Source organism: Gymnoscopelus braueri (assembly GCF_963280865.1).
Source record: "Gymnoscopelus braueri genome assembly, chromosome: 16".
NCBI classification, from domain to species: Eukaryota; Metazoa; Chordata; class Actinopteri; order Myctophiformes; family Myctophidae; genus Gymnoscopelus; species Gymnoscopelus braueri.
The window spans coordinates 10,019,037-10,044,369 of record NC_137616.1 but is presented as its reverse complement, the minus strand read 5'-3'; the positions used below and the strand labels follow the sequence as shown (position 1 = coordinate 10,044,369).

General features: G+C 39.9%; 1 protein-coding gene across 15 annotated transcripts in view; it reads right to left on the bottom strand.

The window, feature by feature from the left end:
• LOC308103142 (NACHT, LRR and PYD domains-containing protein 12-like) overlaps nt 1–24,857 on the bottom strand; it is a 33,317-nt gene extending 8,460 nt beyond the window's left edge. For 2 of the 15 annotated variants that reach the window (XM_080453005.1, XM_080453008.1), the window contains exons 1-8: nt 24,677–24,857; nt 9,530–9,576; nt 8,472–8,626; nt 7,492–7,578; nt 5,577–5,690; nt 4,389–4,502; nt 2,939–3,051; nt 343–2,701 (exon numbers count right to left, since the gene is read on the bottom strand). In XM_080453005.1, the coding sequence (XP_080309131.1) occupies nt 343–2,701; nt 2,939–3,051; nt 4,389–4,502; nt 5,577–5,690; nt 7,492–7,578; nt 8,472–8,608 (2,924 nt within the window). In that variant the 5' untranslated portion in view covers nt 8,609–8,626; nt 9,530–9,576; nt 24,677–24,857. Of the gene's footprint in view, nt 1–342; nt 2,702–2,938; nt 3,052–4,388; nt 4,503–5,576; nt 5,691–7,491; nt 7,579–8,471; nt 8,627–9,529; nt 9,577–18,340; nt 18,524–20,402; nt 20,668–23,303; nt 23,345–24,676 lie in introns of those variants that run through there. The other 13 variants (XM_080453017.1, XM_080453016.1, XM_080453018.1 and 10 more) reach the window with 13 other exon arrangements.
• Nucleotides 24,858–25,333: the final 476 nt, after the last annotated feature.

The window sequence follows — 25,333 nt, the reverse complement described above, 5'->3', positions numbered from 1 at the left end:
GCTTGTAGATTTTTTTAAAAAAAACTCTTTTTACAACATCACAAATCTCATGTTGGGGACCCGGGCATAAAATGTATTCAGGTTTACATATTACTTAGTGTGTGTGTAGGTGTATATGTCTGTGTGTGTGTGTGTGTGTGTGTGTGTGTGTGTGTGTGTGTGTGTGTGTGTGTGTGTGTGTGTGTGTGTGTGTGTGTGTGTGTGTGTGTGTGTGCGTGCGTGCGTGCGTGCATGCTTGCGTGTTAAGTATGTTTATTCATAATGAATTTACATCACATGTGTTGTTTATTTAATAATAAGTGAAAGGTGATCTAACATGTTGATATTCACATGACTACTAACCTGGCTGTTGTGCAGTTCCTCACAGCTGGGATCAATTTGTGTTGCCCCTCCATGTCTGTGTTGTATTTGTCCAGGTCCAACACCTCCAGAACCTTTTCTGACATCTGCAGCATGGTGGCCAGAGCTGAACACTGGGTCTGAGAGAGTTTCTTCCCTGATCTGCTCTCTGACTCCAGGTACTGTTGGATCCCCTGACTTACTGAGGGGTCGTTCATCTCCATCAGACAGTGGAAGATGTTGATACATCTGTCAGGAGAGAAGCTGTCATTAAGCTTCTTCTTCAGGTTGTTGCGGTTTCTCCGTCCGTTCTCGGCGGTGGCGATGTCGGTGGCGATGTCGGTGGCGATGGCGGTGGTGATGGCGGTGGCGATGGCGGTGGTGGCGATGGCGATGGCGTTGGCGCCGGCGGCGGCGACGATGGCGGCGACGATGGCGGCGACGATGGCGGCCACGATGGCGGCGGTACATCTGTCATGAGAGAAGCTGTCATTAAGCTTCTTCTTCAGGTTGTTGCGGTTTCTCCGTCCGTTCTTGGTGGCGGCGGTGGCGGCGGCGATGATGGCGATGGCGGCGACGCCGGTGATGGCGCCGGCGGCGCTGATGGCGGTGTCGGCGGCGATGATGGCGATGGCGCCGACGCCGGCGATGACGTTGATGGGGGATTCGGCGGCGCTGATGGCGGTGACGAAGGCGATGATGGCGCCGCCGGCGATGGCGCCACCGATGGCGATGATGGCGCGGGCGGCGATGGCGCCGCCGATGAACACGCCGACGCATCTGGCGACGATTGTGATGCTGCCGCCGATGGTGTCGACAGCTTTGTCATAATCAGTGACCATCTCCTTCAGGTTGTTGACGGCTCTCTGGATCTCCTCTGGTCTGTTCTCTGTCTGACCCAGCAGGTCTCCTAACAGACTCTGGTTGGACTCCATTGAGAGACCATGAAGGAAGCGAACAAAGAGGTCCAGGTGACCATTCTCACTCTGCAGGGATTTTTTCATAGCAGCCTTCAGGAAGTCAGAGAGGGAACTGTCACTGTTGTAATCATCATCTTCCAGGAATGTCTTCAGGACCTCCATGTTCCTCTTTGTGAAACAGTGGAACAGGTAGACTGCAGCCAGAAACTCCTGGATGCTCAGATGAACAAAGCTGTAGACTGTTTTCTGGAAGACTACACTCTCTCTCTTGAAGATCTCTGTGCACACTCCTGAGTACAGCGAGGCGTCTTTCACATCAAGACCACACTCTTCCAGGTCTTCTTGGTAGAACATGATGCTGCTTTTCTGCAGATGTTCAAACGCCAGCCTGCCCAGCTTCAGAAGGACTTCCCTGTCAGTCTCCATGAGCTGCTGTTGATTCAGTTCATGAGACTCATCATACTTCTGCTTCTTCCTGTTTGTCTGGACCAACAGGAAGTGGCTGTACATCTGAGTCAGGGTCTTGGGCAGCTGTCCTGTCTCGTCTGTCTTCAACATGTCCTCCAGAACGGTAGCAGTGATCCAACAGAAGACTGGGATGTGACACATGATGTGGATGCTCTTTGATGTCTTCATGTGTGAGATGATTGTGCTGGCCAGCTTCTCATCACTGAATCTCTTCATGAAGAACTCCTCCTTCTGGGGGTCTGTGAACCCTCGTACTTCTGTCACCATGTCAAAACATGCAGGAGGGATCTGATTGGCTGCTGCAGGTCTGGTAGTTATCCAGAAGACAGCCAATGGGAGCAGATTCCCCTCGATGAGGTTTGTCAACAGTACGTCCACTGATGATGTCACTGTGACATCATAAATTAAGTCATTGTTGTGGAAGTTCAGTGAAAACCTGCTTTCATCTAGACCATCAAAGATGAAGCCAACGTTCCAGACAGCGAGTTGCTCTGCTGTGACCTTCTCTAATGTTGGGTGGAAAACATGGATCAGTGTGAGAAGACTGTGCTGCTTATCTTTGACCAAGTTCAGCTCCCGGAATGAGAAGGGAACCAGGAGAATGACATCTTGATTTTCCAAACCCTTTGCCCAGTCCAGAGTGAACTTACGCACAGAGAATGTTTTTCCAATGCCAGCGATGCCTTTGGTCAGAACTCTTCTGATGGGTGTATCTCTGCCAAGGAGGAGGGGTTTAAAGATGTCACAGCAGTTGATTGATTTGTCATGGAGGGTCTTCTTCTTGGAAAGTGTCTCTATCTGCCACACCTCATGTTGGTTATTAACCCCTTCACTCTCTCCCACCGTGACGTAGAGCTCTGTGTAGATTTCAGTGAGGGAGGTTCCTGTCTCTTCAGTGATGTGTTCTGTCACACAATCAAGACTGTTCAAACTGATCTTATAATCCTTTAAATGCTCCTGCAGACTGACATCTGCTATGAGAAGACAATGAAGACATTTTAAATATTCAGCTTCATTAATAACTTTACATTCTTACAGCTGTGTACTCAAATTATTAATGTGTTGAATCCTCCTTTAGGAATTAATAAACAGCCAGGAAAATAACATTGTTTGAATTGTCTTAGTCAAGAGTTGACATATGTTTTTCTTCCATTTAAATATTTAAGTCATAACATGAATTGTTAATTAGTGTAAATTATGTCCAGTCTTACTTTGTCCACAGCTGGTTTGACCGGATGTCTTCAGTCCAGGTGTGGTTGTGAATGTCTCTCCTGAACACCTGGACGCCTGCTCAGTCACAACACAACTACTCCTCTTTCTCTCTCTGTGGAGATGAACAGCATTTATTATGACAATATTCTTGATTGAAATAAGGTTATTTTTGTACTGTTTGGTGGTCACAACACAACTACTCCTCTTCCTCTCTCTGTGGAGATGAACAACATTTATTATGACAATATTCTTGATTGAAATAAGGTTATTTTTGTACTGTTTGGTGTTGGTAAGTATACAATAATAGGATCCATTCTGTCATGGATTTATACATTCATAATTCTCCCGTCAAGATATTATTATGCACTTTTTGTTTGACTGATTAAGACTTCTTTTCAGTTTGTACTTTTCTTCTGCCAAATTCTTGACCTTTTGTGTTTTTGGACACAGTAGTAACTTTATTTATTTATTCAGACATGTCTTCTCTCTCCAGGTCTAGCTCACTGTTTAAATAATTATAATATATATATTATTTCAAAAGATTTAAACATTTTTAAACAAAAACAATACTTTTCAACAATTAAAAACAATGTAAAAAATGTTCTAAAGTATTTCATAGATAAAACCAGAAAATCAAATAATACAAAAAATAATAATAACCTACAAGCTTACGACGTGGTGCAAAGTGACGCATTGTGAGCTTGTAGATCTGCTATTTTCACTAGTTTGGGTCCCGGGCAAACATCTAATTTCTCTTTTGGGTCTTGAGCTAAAACGGTTGGGAACCACTGGTCTAGCTGACAGGTGAACTACCAGCTCCTCTCTGGAGGAACCACTGGTCTAGCTGACAGGTTAACTACCAGCTCCTCTCTGGAGGAACAACTGGTCTAGCTGACAGGTGAACTACGAGCTCCTCTCTGGAGGAACCACTGGTCTAGCTGACAGGTGAACTAGCTCCTCTCTGGAGGAAAGATGGTTGAGGTTCCTTTCAAGGATTCTCTTGCTCTGACTTTAGAATTCCACAGAGTCCTGGTAACCTAGGACCTAGGTTACCAGGTCCTAGGTCCTAGGTTTTGAGCAGGCAAAGTAACATTGCCTGCTCAATCTGATAGCTTGACTGCATTAGGTGTGTGGAAGGCAACTTGAGTTGAATCACTGAATCACATATCACTACAGACAGTGAGATACTCTCTGGCACTACCTATAGGCCCAGGGGTGGCATCAAGTGGGGGGCGCAGAAATTATGAAATTGGCGGTGAAGTATTCTGAAATGAATGGGTATTCTATCACTCGTTTGTCGTTTGCAAGTCACATCACTATGTGCATGAGTGAATTATTGCCTAGGGCGCTAATTGTGTCAGATCCGGACCTGCTACTGTCTACATCTGTGAGATACAATACATTATTTGTGTCTTTCCAGATGAAGTTCACAGAGATCAGTGTTCTTACTTTGTCTTTGGAGGTCCAGGTTCATTACTGAAGTTAGGAGGTTCTCCTTTACACCGGTCACTCTGCATAGACACACAGCTGGGTGTTGGAGACTCTGGTCTGTGGTAAACACTTCTGGAATCACAATAAAAAAGTGTTTTCAATTACTGACCATGATGTGTGTTGATACATTACTGTAGGGTTGACAATAGACCATCATTATTCTTTTATAATATCATGATTGATTTGCTCTTTTTATTGGTTAAATATTGATATAACCTAGAGACAGACATAACCACTTTGAACCTGGCCTCCGTTTGAGCATGTCATAATAGGTGTGACAGTTTAAAAGATAATAGCAGGTCTACAAGCTCAAAATGCATTGTGATGCAAGGTATTGTGAGCTTGTATATCTGCTATTTTTGCTACTTTTACATGACACAGATGGTAATACATACAGTTCATTATGACACAGTTCTATCTAGTGGAGCCTGACTCAAAATCATCAAAGTTGACATCATGTTATTTGGTATTAAATCACCTCTAGGTAGAACACAGACAATGTATTCTGTGGATTTATTTATCAAATATTAAAGTATGTTGTCATTGGTAAAATAGTTAACATATTGTCTCTCCCAACTCCTCATTTCACTTTTGTCTAAACTTGAACTATGACCTTTTAGGTCACATTGAGGCAACATTAGAGAGGATAATAGGATGAAAGTCTACTCTATAGGGTCCTATTTTCGCAGGTGCCTTATCCATTATCCCTAATATTTTTTGCCATTTTTTAATATTTTTAAAAACATATTCAAAAGTTCAAATAGCCACTCTACAAGCCCACAACATGTCAATGTAGATCGGCTAGTTGAACTATTTGAAAATGTTTTTAAAAATAGTAAAAAGAATGGCAAAGAAGTTTAAGGATAATGGGTAAGGCACCGGCAAAAATATGGCCCTATCAGTTATCTGCTATCAATGAATCAGTCTGACAGCCTTGAATCAAAATAAATCTATCTCATGTACTTTGGAATGTACGATGATGAGTTTATTAACGACTGAAAATAAACTCTATTAAAACCATCATAACCTGTTCATACAACACTAAAGTATTAAGAGCCAGAACATTATATACCTCATGATCTGTGCTCAGTAGAGTTTGATAACAACTAAATCATGTGTTGTTTTCTGTGTGTTTTACATTCTGACCTGTGATCAGTAGAGTGGTGTTCATCTTTGAAGTTAATAGGTGTACGCATGGACCAGTCACTCTTCATGGAGACACAGCTGGGTACAGGAGACCCTGATCTGTGCTGATCAACCCTGATAGAAAGAGAGGAGGAACATGATTTACTTTATCTATATTGTCATGCAATCCATGTGGAATCCACACACACTTCTAGTCAAACATCTCTTATATGAACTCTCTACTCTGAAGTATAAAACACTTCAACGTCCACAGGGAACATTTCAGAAGTGGAACGATCGTGGTGCTGAAACTTCTTTCTATACTGAGTTTGGTTTTGATGAAGACCATTAGTTAACATGGTTAATATGATGTCATGTTTATGTAGTTTAGAGAAAACAACTGTGAATAGTTGTTAAATAAATAAACAAACTATTCATTTATTTAATGAATAAACACATGTATATTTGAGTGGGTCATGAGAACAATCACAGAGATCTTCATGAAATGTTGTTTAAATTAGGACTAGTTTGAGTCTCATGTAAAAACACATTGAGAGAATCAACCCCAGGATTCAGCCTTTCTAGTTCTTCTGTTCATTTTCAGTCCAACAACCTTGAATCATAAAGACATTTCGTGTCCTTTTGACAGTATGATGAGTTTATTAACAACTGAAAACAAAGGTTACTGTATTAACACTGTCATAACCTGTCCATATACAAAACTAAATCAAAGGAGCACTTCACCCATTTTCGACCTATTAAATTGGTCCTCACTAATGCTCATTATAAGATGACACCATTTCTGTGTCTCAGAGGAGGGCTGTGGACAGTTCAGATACCAGTGACATCATCGCTAGGCAGGTTTGGTCAAGATTTCAAACGTTATTTTATCTTGTATTGATGCAAGAACAATGGCTTGGATTTTATTCAGATTTTTTAACCACATGTGACCTGTGGGTAAACATTCAGCAAAAATAGCAGATTTACAAGCTCACGCCATGACGTGTTGTGAGGCTTGTAGATCGGCTATTTTTGGCATAGCGATTTGGTGTAGAGAGGAAAGTTGTTGTTGAGATGTTAAACGATAAATCAGGTTTGTATAAAGGAAGTCAGTACTTGAGTAGTATTTTCACTAGATACTTTTACTTCTACTCAAGTAGAAGTAAAAAGTAACAATACTTTTTCGTGAGTACAATTTAGGGCTACTCTATGTCCAAGCCTGAAGTAAAAAGTAAGTAAAAACATTTAATTATAAAAAATACATATTATTCAGTGATGTGCTTTTATTTGAGAGTGTTAATATGACTTATGTTTACAGTGTTACAATTGCCCCCAACCACTGTTACAACTGCCCCCGTCACGTGGGCAATTGTAACACTGTGACTCATTGCATTCAAATTAATATTTTAGCCATGTCCTTATTAGTGAAAGCTTAAAAATTGTATTATTAATTAGGGCACATATATATGTTTCTTATAACAAAAGATGACTAGGATATTTCAAGTACTCTGTGAATTATGAAGGCAAATACTAAAAGTGTTACTTTTGTCCCCGGTCTCTACCTAATGTGGCAACAAACAGTGACATTTGTTTATTTGTGGCCCATATGGGTCTAAGTGAAATTGCTTTTGGCTCTCCATTGTTTTGAGGGTCCTCAAGGGGTGATTAAAATACCAGACTTTTGGCTTGCTTCACAGATTGGCTGTGTAGCAATCTTTTATAGGTACATTGTATTCTAAACTACTGGTTATGACTGTGGCCAAATGAGAGTAGAGAGGAGGCTTGGCATTTGCAATTGAATATCAATAGGGATGATATTGTGATACTAAAGTGTATTGGTATTTTCTTACTCCCCTATCTGTAACCAGACACAAGTCATTCTTTGTGTCTTTCCAGTTGAAGTTCACAGATATAGTAGGCCTATAGGTGATCTTACTTTGTGTCCGGAGGTCCAGGTTCATTACTGAAGGCAGGAGGTCTTCCTTTAGACCGGTCACTCTTCTCTGGTCTGTGGTAAACACTTCTGGAATCATACAAATGTTTATAATTATCATATGAGTGAAAAAGTCAGTTTGTTCAATATTCTTTATTCCAATGTTGATTCTGTCTACTAAAACTATGACGAAAAATGTTTGTCGACTACCTTTTTTCACTGACGAAAACTACATAAAATCTAAGCTATAATGGGTAAAACTAAGACTAAATAATTTCATTTTATGTTTGGTTGCGCTCCGGTGTTGCACTCTGAAAATAGCAGAACTACAAGCTCACAACGCTTCGCAGCGCGTCTAGCTCCAATCGGAACCTCTCCCTCCACTGTATAGCTCCTAGATGAGGTTCCACAGTCTCGGCTGCCTAAAGGTGACGACACCAGCGAATATTGGCCACTATGCATGATTCTTACCTTTTTCAGCACATCGTATCCAAAAAGTAAAGGTCGGCCCCCCTGCTCTCAGATACTAAAATTTTTAGCAGCCAAGAAAATCTAAGCGACGGGTTGAAACAAGCGTCTAAATCGCTTATTTAGTCAGCCTGTGGCCAGTCAACCCGTGTCCGCATGCGCAGTACTGCTCCCGTAAGATTGCATTGGGAAATCATGGCACAGGCTGACAAAAAAAAAAAACGATTTAAATGCTTGTTTCAACCCGTCGGTTAGATTTTCTTGAGCGCTAACATTTTAAACATCTGAGAGAGGGGCCGCCGACCTTTACTTTTTGAATACGATGTGCGGAAAAAGGTAAGAATCATGCATAGTGGACAATATTCGCTGGTGTCGTCACCTTTCAGCTCCAGAGACTGTGGAACCTCATCTAGGAGCTATACTGTACAGCGGAGGGAGAGGTTCCACATGGGTCTGTGCTATCATGCTATGTCATGTTCTAGTGCTGTGTATATGGTATAGGGGGATTCACATACTTTAAGTGTGGAGGTCCAGGTTCATTACTGAAGTGTGGAGGGTCATCTTTAGACACACAGATGGCTGTTGAAGACTCCTGTCTGTGGATGTGCTGTTTGTCACTTCCCTCCTCCTCTCTCTCCACAGACTCACTCATCTTTGGTCTTTATTTAACCTGCCACGTTTACAGTGTGCACCACACACACAGACACACACACACACACACACACACACACACACACACACACACACACACACACACACACACACACACACACACACACACACACACACACACACACACACACACACACACACACACATACACACACAAACAGAACACTTTCAGTTTTACACAAGATGTCAGACCTCCACAAATGATTCCTATGACAGTAAATCACTGAATTAAGTACAATGTAACACTATTATATTAAACCTGTTCATTATATGAAATACTTACAGACCACATCATCTGGTCTGTATGAAATATGGCTTTAAAAACAATATAACCATTATGTCATTATCAGTTGATGATTTCATACATTCATACGATACAATGTAACAGCAAAATGAACTGATCCCAGTCTAGTCGCTGTTACTCTGTTGTTGTATTGATTCTAAAAGTAATTATAATAATACATGTTTAAATGTAAGTTACGTTCATATGATTAAAGAGAATGTGATATGTTTGAAAAAGGTTTGTCAAACTAGTTATAGGCTGTTTTGGTACTAATCATTTATATAGACATTTTAATTTTTATAGTGTTCCAGTTCCAATTGTGTCTGATTTTATTATTTCATTGTATTTTTATTTGTGTCATCACTTCCTATTGCACTTGTTGTTTATCCTTTATCTTGTATGAGTTCTCTTTCCTGATTGGATAAAAATCTGTATCCCAACCTGAAAATGCACATGGAGACTCCTGTTACTGATCAATTAAACACTCTATAACAATGATTAATGTAGAGCTATTTACCATTATTTAACAAAAACAATATCACTTACCCTACCTTTAAATGATCACAGTAATGTAATGTTTAATGTAGAACAATGTAGAAGATAGTTTTATATTCTTACTGAGTGGAAAATGCTGCATGGCTCTGAAACCCCTCAATAGAAACATCCTGGAGAGAGAGAGAGAGAGAGAGAGAGAGAGAGAGAGAGAGAGAGAGAGAGAGAGAGAGAGAGAGAGAGAGAGAATATGAAAACATTATCACATCTTGAGGAACCTGAATCATTACATCATTATGAACAGCATTAACCAAATGAACCCCAGCATGTCTATTATGGGGGGAACAATCACCAAAAACAGCCGATATACAGTACAAGCTCACAGTGCGTCGTTGTGAGCTTGTAGATCGGCTATTATTGGTAAAGAGATTTATGTTGACAAAAAAGAGTGGTCCAAGAAACCCAGGTCATGTTTTAATAAGGGTAATAATAATAATAATAATAATAATAATAATAATAATAATAATATCTCAGATGTATAACACTTTTCTAAGTACCCAAAGACACTTTATATGAGAAAACAACAAATTAAAACAACTTTATTAGGTGAAAACGTATAAGAAAAGTCTAGTACTAAGGAAAAGAATCTATAAAAACAGTGGAATGATGAGAAGGGGGGGGGGGTAACTGAGTAACGTAATATTGAAGAGGTGGGTTTAAAGGAGTAGTTCACCCCAAAAAATACAAATTTCATATCAATTACCCCATGAAGCACTGGATTAATGGAGATTTTTCAGTTTTTGTCGCATTCCTGAGCCAATAATTTGAGGATAATAATCAGTGTTGGGCAGTAGCTAGCTACAAGTAGTGACGCTACTTAGCTTAAGTACATTTCTCAGTAGCGTGATGGTACCGTCGCTCCTTTTGAACCAAGTAGTGTTTTCTGCAGTGTAGCTATTTTAGACCCAAATAGTGACGTAGCGTCCAACAAACACTGTACGCTACTCCCTGGAGAACATGGACTGCTAAAACAAGATTTGTGATTTTTTTTTTATCCCCGGAGAAAATCCAGGGCAAAACATTTACGGGTAGGCCAATCAGAGGCAGGATAGGGCGGGTCATGCCGCTCTAAACCAGGAAGGAAAATCAAAACACAGACCACATGAAATGAACAGTCCGCACTCTAGATATGTTATTAAAGTGACAGGACGAGCGGAGGAGGGGAGAAAACTTGACAAATGGCAGAGGCAGAGGGATTCACTGCCGCAGATGTTTCCAGTGATGAAGATGCCGTCCAGGAAGTCAACGATAACAATGCGTCTCCATGGCCGTGTATCTGGACAAATATATGTTTTTAACAGAAACAACGCCTAAATCCTATGTGTTTAGGTGTTTACAGTGTAATCCAAAAAACAAGCTGCTCTCAACTTCCCACACGTCTAACACAAATGCAGTGGTGGACAGTAACGGAGTAAATGTACTTGAGTACTGTACTTAAGTACAGATTCTGAGGATCTGTACTTTACTTGAGTATTAGATTTTTTTGCTACTTATTACTCTTACTTGAGTACATTTCCGAGACAAATATTTTACTTTTACTCGAGTACATTTCTAAGAAGGCTGTAAAGTACGGAGTACTTTTAGGTTGGCTGTTTCTTTTTTCCACACTTCTGCTCTCACACTAGCATGTTTCTGGCTTCCCTCTCCGCTCACCTCTTTGTTACATCTTGTATGGGTGTGTAGGAGTAAAAGTATTTAGTTCTGGTTCCTCAGTCATTTCTATGTTTTTATAGGTGTTTCTGCAGGCTTTGTATAACGTAGTGGCTCTACAAGCACATCAGTGCATGCAGTGCAGGTGGTTTCAGAGAATTACTTCTCTGAAACAAGAGTTATGAGATCTACTTAAAGAGGCACTATGTCACATTTTTTTAATGAATGAAATGTAATTTTGTCGAATCTGTATGGTAAAGTATGTTAATATAATATAACTTATCCATTTGGGGTGGTTATATTTTGTCTCCCTGCTCTTCTATTGAGACATTTAGATTGTGTCAAAGGTCATGTCTCACCTAGACACAGGATCTGACATGAATTTTGACCTGATTAGTCTATATAGGAAATAGGAAATCAAAGGTTGTTTGTGTGGAGACCAAGCAAGTCGACTTGTCAGTCGCCATCTTGTTTTGACAGGGTGAAGTTCACCGCTGTGCATGTCGACTCCATCTTGTTTTGACAAGGTGAAGTTAACGGTTGTGCGTGTGGGTAGATATGAAACATCCTCTGCTCTCATGCATGTGGGTAGGTATGAAACATCCTCTGCTCTCATGAGCATGAGAGCAGAGGATGTGGTCACAAAGAACCACATGCCTTGCAAACAACACCTGCCTCTCTGCAACCACCATCTCTGCAGGCATGGATGCCGATTTATGTTGGGCGGGTAAGGTACTCAACAACAAGTCACACACACATCAACCAAGTTTTAACCCCTTAATCAGAAATACCTGATGAATGTCAGTTGGAAACATTTACTCGCAATAAAATACTTTTTTGCTGTAAGTGAAGACAGTGTGCGCGATCACCATTCTTTCCTGTCTCATGCACTGGCTCCTTTTTTTACTACATTTCAAGTCATACAATTTGATTATTGGCTGATGATGAAACCATAACTGGCATAAGGACTTTGCAGATTACAGGGAGAGAGTTTGAATGACATAAATCTGTTCACAATAACACACGGTATCAGAGCGGGTACATCATGCATCCTGTGCACGTTACAAAGCATCACACAATAGTCATCCGACCCACACATTTCCTGTGCACCCACAGGATTGGCGCTAATGTCTGCAGGTCTCTGCACAAACATACACTGAACAGAGAGAATTTTCTGTTTTCTATGTCAACTGTATGCATGCAGAATGAGCATGTAAGGTATTGTGTCATATCACCAGATGTTACTTATGAGCTGGTGAAAAAATAAAACACCCTTCATGACAGTTACTCTATGCATTTATTATTATTAATATTTTTTATAGAACAGATGGCCGCAGTTTAAAGTGAGCTCCATGTCCTAATTGTTGAAGTATATTATATACTATATATTGTATCTTGACAAAAAGGTCACAGTTGATGGCCCTGGATCTGAGAATTTGTACCAAATAGATTGTCTTTATCACCAAAGTACATTAAGAACTGGAATATAATTAATGTGATCTGAGTGCAGCTTTGTCAGCAATGTGTCACTCATGTGTGACTGTTATTTCCTCATGAGAAGATAATAATTATTTTGAGGCTCTGGGGTTCATGCTGGTCCCCAGGAAGACTAAGCTGACCACACTTTTGTGGTGGCCCACATCAGATCTGATAAGTCCATCGAGGTTTTTAAGTCCTTACAAAAAACTCACCTTCTCTCTGGCTTTTAACAACATCCACTCCTAAATATTCCTATTTTAACTCCTATCTAACATTTTCTACCTTCTGTGTACATACTGTAGGTGTAAATGAACAATCTCGCTCTATGTCTGTGTCTCCTATATGCATACATGTTATGTGTTTTATACATGTTTTTGTTGTTGTGTTTTTGTTCTTTGATTTGATGTATTGCTTTTCTTTTACCTGTGCAGCACTTTGGTCAACTAAGGTTGTGTGAAAATGTGCTCTATAAATACAGTTTGATTGATTGATTGATAAGCTAGTAACTCCCATCATGATGACTGACTATCAGATGACATTACTTGAGTCTCAGACACAGCAGAGTATGTAAGGGAACTACTGGCAGTAGAAATGGAGTGCAGGAAGATCTGCCTCAAGCTCTATTTGGTTGTTAAGACGTGACGTTGCGCCCGCTAGAAGGGTCCAAGTGTGTATTTTCCCAATATGCCACAGTGCTGTGTCCCTCTCTGTTTTAACACATCTGAGAATAAAATAACGACTAAAGTGTCATTCTACCGCTCTCCTGGCAACGACAAAAAGAAGAGGAAATCGTTTTTCTATATATCGTATAAATATATATATATAAATAAATATAATAAATATATATTATAATGTTAATAATAATAATAAATAAATAAATACAACTATAAATATATATATTAGCCTACTTTTGACTGTCTATGATATTAGCATTAAGATCCTTATTAACCCTCAATGGTTCATTTCTGAAAAAGGAGGTTATTGTAAAAAGATTTACGGGTTCCAACATGTTTGTTTACAATGAGGAGTGGACGGCGCTGGTGCCTTTTAGACCCAGAAGTGATGTCGGACTACAAAATGACGTCAGACTTAAGAACCGAATAACAAGAAAACTAAAGTATCGGTATTTAACACAGAGGACATCAATGCCACTGCCGACGGGACAGTGCTCGAGGTAGTCGAGGACTTCAAAGGACTTTTACTTTTACTTGTACTTTAGGTATTTTTAAAAGCATGTACTTTTGAATACTTAAGTATATTTAAAAGCAATTACTTTTTTACTCTTACTTGAGTAACATTTTGACTGAGCTACTTTTACTTGTAGTGGAGTAAATTTGACCAGGAGTATCAGTACTCTTACTCAAGTACTGTGGTTGAGTACTTTGTCCACCTCTGCACAAATGTAAGAACACACATTCAGGTGAAAAGCTTTACATAACCATTGTCAACTGTTCCCAAACAGCACACAAGTCAGTGCACTTTGTTGTCAACAGATAACTAATAGATAGCTGCTATGTTTCACTGTAGGCAGACAATGACTAACATTATGGAGGTGGGGAAAAGAAAAGGCAAACTAAAATAAATACATACTGTACATAAGAGGGAAAAGATCATCTAGAGCAGTGGTTCTCAACCTGTGATTTTTTTTGGGGGGGGGTCCCCAGATGACAGTGAAGTGACCATTTAAGGACTTTTAAGACCTTTTTAATACCTAAAAAGAAAGATAGAATAGAAAAGAAAAAAGACCATTTCTGCATCAGAAGTAATCAACAAACTATACTATAAAAACTGGCCAAATAGTCAAATAATATAAGAAAGAGGCAAACATTTTGAAAATAGCAGATCTACAAGCTCACAACGCCTCGCAATGCGAGGCATTGTGAGCTTGTAGATCTGCTATTTTCACAATTTTCACTTTATAAAATATTATGTTGGGTTAGGGTTAGGGTTTCGTCTTTCAATATATGTCGTTTTCAATTGTAAAAAGGTAAAAACTCATTATATTTCCTATAATGAAGACAATGGATAATGATGTTATCTAGCTATAATACAATAATTAAGAATAATAATTAGAACACACTTCCAAAAAAAATAATACTTGTTTTAGTTTTTTAACTTGAAATGTTAATATTATTAAAAATAGTGACACTAGTGGTGTTAGCGGGTCAAAATTGACCCGTATACCATAGAAGGTAAACAATCATTTATTTTTCATAAACCAAAACTTTATTTTACTCCTGATAGCAAATGCTAATTGAGGACAAGTCTCTCTCACTCTCAAACATGTAAACATTGAATATTGACAATTTGGGGGGAATTAAGCCACACTTCTCTACCGGGTCAAATTTGACCCGCTAACACCACAAGTGTCACAAGACCATCAGAATTAACTGAAATGGTGGTAATAAATTTTGTTGCGTTACAATAGCTGTTCCTGAGGATATCATAAAGCCTTGTTCCAATAAAGAAATGTGAAGGGTACTTTATTACCTATTTAAACTTTAAAACGGGTCAAAAATGACCCTAACACAATGGAAGGGTTAATCATATTCAGGGGCTTTTGGAGAGAAATGAGACAAACTCCAGTCACAGCACTGCAGAGGGGAGGTGTGTGTGTGTGTGTGTGTGTGTGTGTGTGTGTGTGTGTGTGTGTGTGTGTGTGTGTGTGTGTGTGTGTGTGTGTGTGTGTGTGTGTGTGTGTGTGTGTGTGTGTGTGAGTGTGTGTGTGTGTGTGTGTGTGTGTGTGTGTCACGCTGGCGCTTGTTGACGGTCGTTAATGTTACATCAAGGCTTTTATGTTTCTGCACTGTCAAATAGGCCTACATCTAATCCAGTGGTTCTCAAAGTGGGGACCCTCTGGGGTCCTTGACGGAGTTCCAGGGGGTCCCCAGTTAAATGGCAGACGGGAACCAAATGGACCCTTATTAGAAAATTTTTTAGCAATGATTATCGAAAGAGTGGGCAAAACCATGCCTATATTAAATTGTTTATAGGGTCAATATAAGTAAATAAATATATGATAACCTTTCCACAGGAGCAGCTTTTTCATATTTATCACACATTTTGTTATTTTCCCCATACGTACATGACAGGTGAAAACATGACAAAATTTAAAAAATAGTTATCATAATGAAACTTCCCCAGTTGATTACTTTCATGAAGACAATGATTTATCGTATTAGAAGTTTTCTGCAATTGTATATTTAAATATGGAAATTAGGCATTTAGTCCATGAGCCAGAGCCCCAAAATTGAGCCAGATATTGAATATTCCCTCGTTAAAAACCTTTGACTCCAACATCTTAACAAAATGAAATAAGAATGTTGACTCTGGCTTTGTCCAATGTTCCAATGTTGATTCTGGAAAGTTATGCAAATTTGGGCATATTTTCCTAATGCCTAATTTGCATATTTAAATATACAATTTCAGAAAACTTGTAATACGATAAATCATTATCTTCATGTAAGTAATCAACCGGGGAAGTTTCATTATGATAACTATCTTTTAAATGTTGTAATTTTTTCACCTGTCATGTACGTATGGGGAAAATAACAAAATATGTGATAGATATGAAAAAGCTGCTCCTGTGGAAAGGTTATCATATATTTATTTACTTATATTGACCCTATAAACAATTTAATATAGGTATGGTTTTGCCCACTCTTTCGATAATGAAATCTTGTCTGGCTCATGGACTATATGGTCTGTAACTCAGAGAGTGTACAAATTGAACCAAATGGACCCTTATGGGTCTGTAACTCAGAGAGTGTACACATGGAACCAAATGGACATTGATTTTACGATATAAATTGTGGTCCAAGAGATAGAAATACCATTAAATGGGGGTCCGTAGCCTAATGCATGTCAAACTGGGGGTCCTTGAAATTAAAATGGTTGAAAATCACTGCTAGAGCCGTAAAAAAAAAACTCCTCTTATGGGGGGCCTTGGCATATCTTTTCAAATGGGGGTCCGCGGGCTAATAAGTGTCAAGTTTGGGGTCCTTGACATGAAAAGGTTTGAGAACCACTGATCTAATCTATAGCATCAAAGCCATAGACTTTTACAAGCGACCCTCTCTGGCTTATAGATATTTTGTTCAAGTTGTTGTTAATAACTACACTTGGTCCAGATGACAAGAATATGACTATGATTTAAGTGGAATTTATATTTATGCAGTATATTACATGTGCTATTAGTGTCTATCTGTCCTCTGAAAGAAAGGGGTTTATAGTGTGCATTTACTTAAAGGTATCCGGTAAGTGATATTGTTTGGTTAAAACAAAAAGTATTTTGTTAAAAGGTTAAAATACTATATTCTGATAGTAATCATTGCTATAGAGTGTTTTTTCAGTAACATATGTCTCCCTGTCTCTCCAGCTCTTTAATAAACAGAAAATACATTTTTCGGTAGGTGTCAAAATAGTGTTCCAGTTCCAATTTTGTCTGCTCATTTCTTAGTGTCATCACTTCCAATTTCACTTGTTTAATCTGTATCCTGATTGAGTTCTCTGTCTTGGTTGAATAAAATTGGAAATGAAACTGAAACTGAAACGAAAATGCATTTTCTGTTTAATAAAGAGGTGGCGAGACAAGGAGACTCCTAATACTGAACAAACACTCTATAGCAATGAGTACTATCAGAATATAGAGCTATTTAACACTTATTTTAGCCAAAGGATAAGGATAAGGATAATTCCTTTTAACAGGACGTTTTTGTGAACACCCCAGACAGTTTTTAAGTTGCTTGATTCAATATTTAGATATTAGATATTAATTTTATCAGACACGCCCCCTTCCTATACAAACCCATTGTAATTTCAAACTCAATTTGTTGAGTGAATGTTAGATTCATCCAAAACAACCGTCCTTGGTTCTGGTTACTCATACCGCCCCCCTAATACGCGAGGGGGCCGTTATTACTTTTTTCATTTATTTTTAATATTTTTTTTGGAAAATGAAAAAAATTAAATACAATAAGAAAATAAAATAAAATAAATGAAAATAATTCTCGGAAAAACACGGCCCCCTCACGCATTAGGAGGGCAGGGTGAGTCACCAGAACCAAGGATGGGTGTTTTTGATGAATCTAACATGGTTAAAATGGAGTTTGAAGTTACAATGGGTTTGTATAGGAAGGGGGCGTGTCTGAAAAAATGAATATCAAATATCTAGATACTGAATCGAGCAACTTAAAAACTGTCTGGGGGGCTCACAAAGGCTTGAGTAGATGATAAAATCACCAAAAGTTTTTTTGAAAGTGAAATATCCCTTTAAGCTTGTATAATTGTATTTATTTTTGTGTGTAAAACACTTTTTTATGTGCTTTATAAAGAAAGCACTTTGAAACTGAAACTGATGGCCAATACTGATGATAACTGAAAACAAATGCAATAGGCCTACTATTTAAAAATTAATTAATTAATTGCGCCCCTGTGTGTTCTGATTGATACCCCTTCCTAATCCTAGAAGCAGAGGCGTCAACTGGGTATGGCAGGGTATTGCAGCTGCCATACCCTGGCTCCAGGGGGAAAACAATTAAATGTACTTTTAAAAATAAATCCATGAATGTCTCTGTCTATCTGCGTTATCAGCCTATAATGCAGGTGTAAGACCATTGTGTTATAGGTATAATGCATAGTTTTCTATGCATTTTGGGAGTGTTTTGGCGGGTTTGACTCACACATTTTTTTTTATGACCGAGCGGGCCTCGCCGCGCGGTTCAGCCTGGACAGTTCACCCTGCCATACCGTAGCTTTTGCTGAACTGACGCCACTGGAATGAAGCAGACTGGTTGAGCTGAGACTCTGGCAGCTGGTTGCCAAGGTAACCACTTCCTGTGTGCAGGGGAAGTGTGCAACGAGCAGCACTAGAAAGAGGAAGTCTCTCTCTCTCTCTCTCTCTCTCTCTCTCTCTCTCTCTCTCTCTCTCTCTCTCTCTCTCTCTCTCTCTCTCTCTCTCTCTCACACACACTCGCAAACTCTTTCATACGAAAGTGGTGGAAAAAGTACTCAAATGTTTTACTTAAGTAAAAGTATCAATACTGCAATGTATAAATATACCGTTACAAGTAAAAGTCCGGAATTCAAAATTTACTTGAGTAAAATTACAAAAGTATTGCCATCATAATGTGCTTAAAGTACCAAAAGTAAAAGTACTCATTAGGCAGAATGTCCCATTTCAAGTTTTCTAAATATATAGAAAGTGTTTGAAAATGTGTAGATGGGCAATTTTCAAATGGCCGAAATACATGTAGGGCTGAAGTGGTTAATGTATGTTTTGTAATAATAATCAAAATCTACAAAGTAACTAGTAAAGTTTTCAAATAATTATAGTGGAGTAAAGTACAATATTTGCCTCTAAGATGTAGTGGGGTAGAAGTGAAAGTATTGAACATTTGAAATACTCCAGTAAAGTAAAAGTACCTCAAAATTGTACTTAAGTACAGTACTTGAGTAAATGTACTTAGTTACTTTACACCACTGCTCGCTATAAGCCTGCTTATGGGCTCTTCTCAAGTGGCCTTTCATATAAGTGGGGTTTTCCCCTTGAGAAATGCTCCACATATTGTATCACCCGTTTCCACTACAAGGCGCTCGCTATTGTCTTTCTCTCTGTTGTATTCACATAAATCCCATATAGGACTATAGGCCTCTTTCTCCTCTTTCTGTTGCGTATTCATATAAATCTCATATAGGACTATAGGCCTCTTTCTCCTCTTTCTGTTGCGTATTCATATAAATCTCATATAGGACTATAGGCCTCTTTCTCCTCTTTCTGTTGTATTCATATAAATCTCATATAGGACAATAGGCCTCTTTCTCCTCTTTCTGTTGTATTCATATAAATCTCATATAGGACTATAGGCCTCTTTCTCCTCTTTCTGTTGTATTCATATAAATCTCATATAGGACTATAGGCCTCTTTCTCCAAACTGTTTTCACCGTCACCATTATGTCAAAGTAACGTGCAGTCAGTGCTGTGCACGGTGCAGAATGTAAACAACAAGTGTAACGGTAGGACTGGCCCCAAAACACGCTCGCCCCCCATTTTATTCTGCGTACCAGCGGTTCTAGCATTCTTGTATTTGTTTTACAAATGACCCCATGGACCACAAAGACTGTCCTCAGGCCGCCCCATACAAATGACTCTATAGACCACTGAGACTGTCCTCAGGTCTTCCCATACAGGCCGGTGCCACAGCCAGCCGGTGTGTGTGTGTGTGTGTGTGTGTGTGTGTGTGTGTGTGTGTGTGTGTGTGTGTGTGTGTGTGTGTGTGTGTGTGTGTGTGTGTGTGTGTGTGTGTGTGTGTGTGTGTGTGTGTGTGCGCGCGTGTGTGTTTGTGTGTGTGTGTGTGTGTGTGTGCGCGTGCGTCTGTGCGTGTGCGCTCGTGCATTATTTTATGTTTCTCCCCTAGCATCAGGAGAAACACGGATTATGATTATTATTATAATTACCCCTATAGCTATGAAGTGAAGAACAAGAGCAACACCAGCAAAACTACTGAATATAAATGTGTAGCTGTTAAGTGTGTGTGTGTGTGTGTGTGTGTGTGTGTGTGTGTGTGTGTGTGTGTGTGTGTGTGTGTGTGTGTGTGTGTGTGTGTGATGTCCATCCCATACACTCTTGCATCAGCCTCACCACCGCCCACTCTCCCCCTCCCTCTCCAACCATACACATAGGCGGTGACCAGAGCCATCCCCAGCACACACAGCATCGAGCAGATGTTCAGGGAATTCTACACAGCATGGGCCCAGGGCAGAACCCCTGGAATGTAACAACAATGTGAACAATGGAGTACAAATCACTCACTATATCATCCTGGAATATACAAGGTTTGAGGTCGACTGCCCTTGGCATCAAGAGCAGAACCCCAGACTTTGCCAAAGAGATTGCAAACATAGACATCATTGTTCTACAAGAGACATGGCACAGAGGGGACGGCCCCACTGGCTGTCCTACTGGCTACAGAGAACTCGTGGTACCATCTACAAAACTGGCAGGAGTCACCCAGGGAAGGGACTCTGGAGGTATGCTAATATGGTACAAATCAGAACTAATCCACGCCATTAAGCTAGTAAAAACTGGAACTTCTTCCATCTGGCTGGAATTAAACAAGGAACTTACCACAACCGAAAAAAAATTCTACCTGTGTGCCACCTACATCCCCCCAATTGAATCCCCTTACTTTACAGAGGACTTTTTCCCCACACTAGAAGAGGATATCAGCCATTTCCAGGCACACGGTCACATTGTAATTTGTGGAGACCTAAATGCCAGAACAGGACAAGGGCCTGACACCCTCAACACACAGGGAAACATCAGCTCCCCAACATGTCCCCCGAGATACAATCACGACAAAACAACAAACAAACATGGGTCACAACTGCTACAGCTCTGTCGCTCACTGGGTCTGTACATCGTTAACGGTAGACTCCGAGGGGACTCCTTCGGTAGATATACATACAGCTCATCCCTGGGAAACAGCACGGTAGATTACTTTATCACGGACATAAACCTGGCATCGCTCAGAGCTTTCACAGTCAGCCCGCAAACACCAGAACCACAGCCTATCTAAACAGATCAACACACAGACACAAAGAACAAACGCCAAACAAACTACATACTATAAGAAAACGTTACAAATGGAATGAACACAGCGCAGAAGCTTTCCAAAATGCTATTAGGCAAAAACAAGTCCAATCACAACTGGATCAGTTCCTAGAAAAAACCTTTGAAGAAAACAGTGAAAGTGTAAACAGGGCAGTAGAAGGCCTCAATCATATATTTGAACTAACAGCCTCACTAGCAAACCTAAAAGTATCAAACAGGAAAGCCAGAAAAAATGTTGAGAATGACAAATGGTACGATAATGACTGCAATAATCTCAGGAAAAAATTAAGGAAACTGTCAAACCAAAAACACAGAGACCCAGACAACCACAACACACGTCTCCAATATGGGGAAACACTGAAACAATACAAGAAAACAGTAAGAGAAAAAAGAGATCAACATGTTAGAAACCAACTGCAAGATATCGAGGATTCCATACAGACAAACAGCTTCTGGGAAAACTGGAACAGACTTAATAAGCTAAAACAGGACGAACTACCCATCCAAAATGGAGATATATGGGTGAACCATTTTTCTAGCCTCTTTGGCCCAATCGAGAAGAACAAAGAGCAAAAACAAATAAAAGATAAACTACAAAACCTAGAGTCAGCCGTAAAAGACTACCAGAATCCACTAGATTCCCAAATCAACCTAAAAGAACTACAAGACAAAATAAAAACACTTAAAACCAAGAAGGCCTGCGGGGCAGACGGTATTCTAAATCTAAAAATAGCCATACTAAAACTCCTAAATATCGTGCTCAGCTCTGGGATCTTCCCCAGCACATGGAATCAAGGGCTGATAACGCCACTCCACAAAAGTGGAGACAAATATGACCCAAATAACTACCGCGGGATCTGTGTAAACAGCAACCTCGGAAAGATCCTCTGCATGATCCTCAACCACAGAATTCTAAACTTCCTCACAGAAAGCAATGTCCTGAGCAAATCACAAATTGGCTTTCTACCAAAATATCGCACAACAGACCACATTTACACTCTAAACACCCTAATTGACAACCAATTAAACAAAAACAAAAGCAAATTATTCTCCTGCTTTGTCGACTTCAAAAAAGCATTCGATTCAATTTGGCATGAGGGTCTGATGTACAAACTGTTGGAGAGTGGCATTGGGGGGAAAACCTATGACATCATAAAATCAATGTACACTAACAACAAATGTGCAGTTAAAATAGGCGAAAAGCACACAGACTTTTTCCCCCAAAGCCGAGGAGTTAAACAGGGATGCAGCCTGAGTCCAACACTCTTCAACATATATATCAACGAATTAGCAAAAACGTTAGAACAGTCCACAGCTCCAGGCATCCCCTTGGCAAACACAGAAATCAAATGCTTACTTTTTGCAGATGACCTGCTGCTGCTGTCTCCAACCAAGGAAGGACTACAGCAGCAACTTGATCTCCTACACAAATTCTCCCAGACATGGGCCCTGACAGTGAACCTAACTAAGACTAAAATCATGATATTTCAAAAAAGATCCAGCCGCCAAAACCATCAATTTTTCCTAAATACAATCCCACTAGAACAAACAAAAAACTATACCTACCTTGGCCTAAACATCAGCAGCACAGGGAACTACAACCAAGCTGTAAAGGACCTGAGAGACAAGGCAAGAAGGGCATTCTATGCTATCAAAAGAAACATCAAAATAGACATCCCAATTAAAACCTGGCTTAAAATACTGGACTCTGTGATAGAACCAATTTCCCTCTATGGTTGTGAGATCTGGGGACCATTAGCAAACCATGACCTTGAAAAATGGGATAAACACCAAACCGAGACCCTACACACAGAATTCTGCAAATCCATTCTCCGTACCCAGCGAAAAACACCAAATAATGCATTAGGACGATACCCACTAATTATCAAAATAAAAAAGAGAGCACTTAAGTTCTACAACCACCTAAAAGAAAGCGACCTAGATGCACTCCATAACAAGGCACTCACACACAGCGAAACCCTAGAGAGATGCTCCCTCAGCCAGCTGGCCCTGGAACTCCGGGCACAAACACAAACAGAGCCACGAGATAGAAAACCCATTGGACTAAACCAAATTATAAAACAGCAAAAGGAAAACTACCTGACACACTGGAAAGAAGCAACACAAAAGCAGAGTAAACTAGAATGCTATCTGGCCCTAAACAGAGAATACGCAGTGGCAGAATACGTGAGCACCGTGACTGACCCAAAACAAAGAAAAATCTTAACTAGGTACAGACTCAGTGAGCACAGTCTTGCGATCGAGAAAGGTCGTCACAGGCAGACCTGTATCCCGAGAGAAGACAGACTATGCACCCACTGCACACAAAATGAAGTGGAAACCGAGCTACACTTCCTAACCGTCTGTCCATTGTACCAAGACATCAGAGACACATACTTCCCACAGATTACAACCACACACGGAGATTTTGAAAACATGACCAATGACAAAAAACTCCCATATCTGCTGGGCGAAGTACAACAATGTGCAAACACAGCAGCAAGATTCGTGAGTTGCTGTGATAGGAAAAGGATATCAAACGGAACACAACCACCCTAAAGACTAATCATTGTGTATATTCCGGCACTATACCTGCACCCAGTGATCTTGGTACATAGAAATTGATCTATTGAAGATTCTGACTTTCAAATGTACATATTGTTTGTTTTGATTGTATTGCTGTATTGTTGTATTGTGCTTTCTGCTTTGGCAATGTAAACGTATGTTTTCTCATGCCAAAGCCCTTTGAATTGAATTGAATTGTGTGTGTGTGTGTGTGTGTGTGTGTGTGTGTGTGTGTGTGTGTCTGTGTGTGTGTGTGTGTGTGTGTGTGTGTGTGTGTGTGTGTGTGTGTGTGTGTGTGTGTGTGTGTGTAAAAAGCAGCAGTGATACCATCCGTAACATACAGTCAGCCTGGACCAAGAAATATGTAAATAAATAGTAATACATATTTAATGTCCTTTTCCCTTTGACATTCATATATTCATTCATTTATGACAGATATTAGTTATGTATTTATTTAACCACTTAAACCCTGACCAGTGGTGTACAATAGGCCACCATTTTCTTTTCATTCCACACAACGTATCTTTGAAATAAAAAAACTAAATGGTGGATTTAGCAGCAGATCTCACAATGCTGCGTGTTGCTGCTATTTTCACCCAATGTTCACCCTCATAACAGAGACATGAGGGTTCAACACATTTATCCACAGTAATACATTTATTACACATTTAATAACCACTTCAACCCCGGCATCCATATTACGAGGTGAACGTTGGCCAAAAAATAGCCGATCTACAAGCTCACAACACGTCGCACCGTGACGCTCTGTGGGCTTGTAGATCGGCTATTTTAGAAATTGGCCGTAGAGATAAAATGTCAGGTTTGTTTGACTAAGAATAGAGGGTTGAAGTGGTTCATCAGACATTTAATTAACTTTAATACATTTATGAATGTAGTTTTTCACTTACCAGGTGTGATGCTGAGTCCAGACACTGCCAACAGCCAGATGAACAGTGGAGCCATGAGGCCCTTCATGTTGATAACAATGTTCCTAATGATGATAAAACAACAACAATCTGCACCATGCATTAAACTCACTGTGTGGTTTAACTGACTTACTAGAGGTTTATCTGTCTCGTTTAACTGACGTCTCTTCTCTTCCTGATTGAAACCCAGGCAGGAGGAGGTTGAAACGATATCACACATTTCACATGTAACTCCTCCCACACTCCATGTAGATTCATTTAAAGCTGTATTGTGTAACTTATTTGTGATAAAATGCTTTGTTGTACAGTCTGTGTGGTAGAGTATGTCAATACAATATAACTGATTTTTGTCTCCGCCAGGCCGAAAGGCATGGCGAGAGAGTATGTTTTACCCCCTGTCCGTCCGTCCGTCCGTCCGTCCGTGTGTCCTGTCCGTCCGTTACCACCTAATCTCCGGCACTGTTGGCCCGGCCGTTGCGAAACTGTGCACACACACTCCCTGGATGCCAAGTCAGAACATCTGGCCCAAATGTTTCAGATTGGCCTGTTATAGCGCCACCAGGAGGCCGATTTGTGCAAAACACATTTATTGATACTACTCCTACAGATTTTGTCCAAACATCACAAAAATCGGTACAC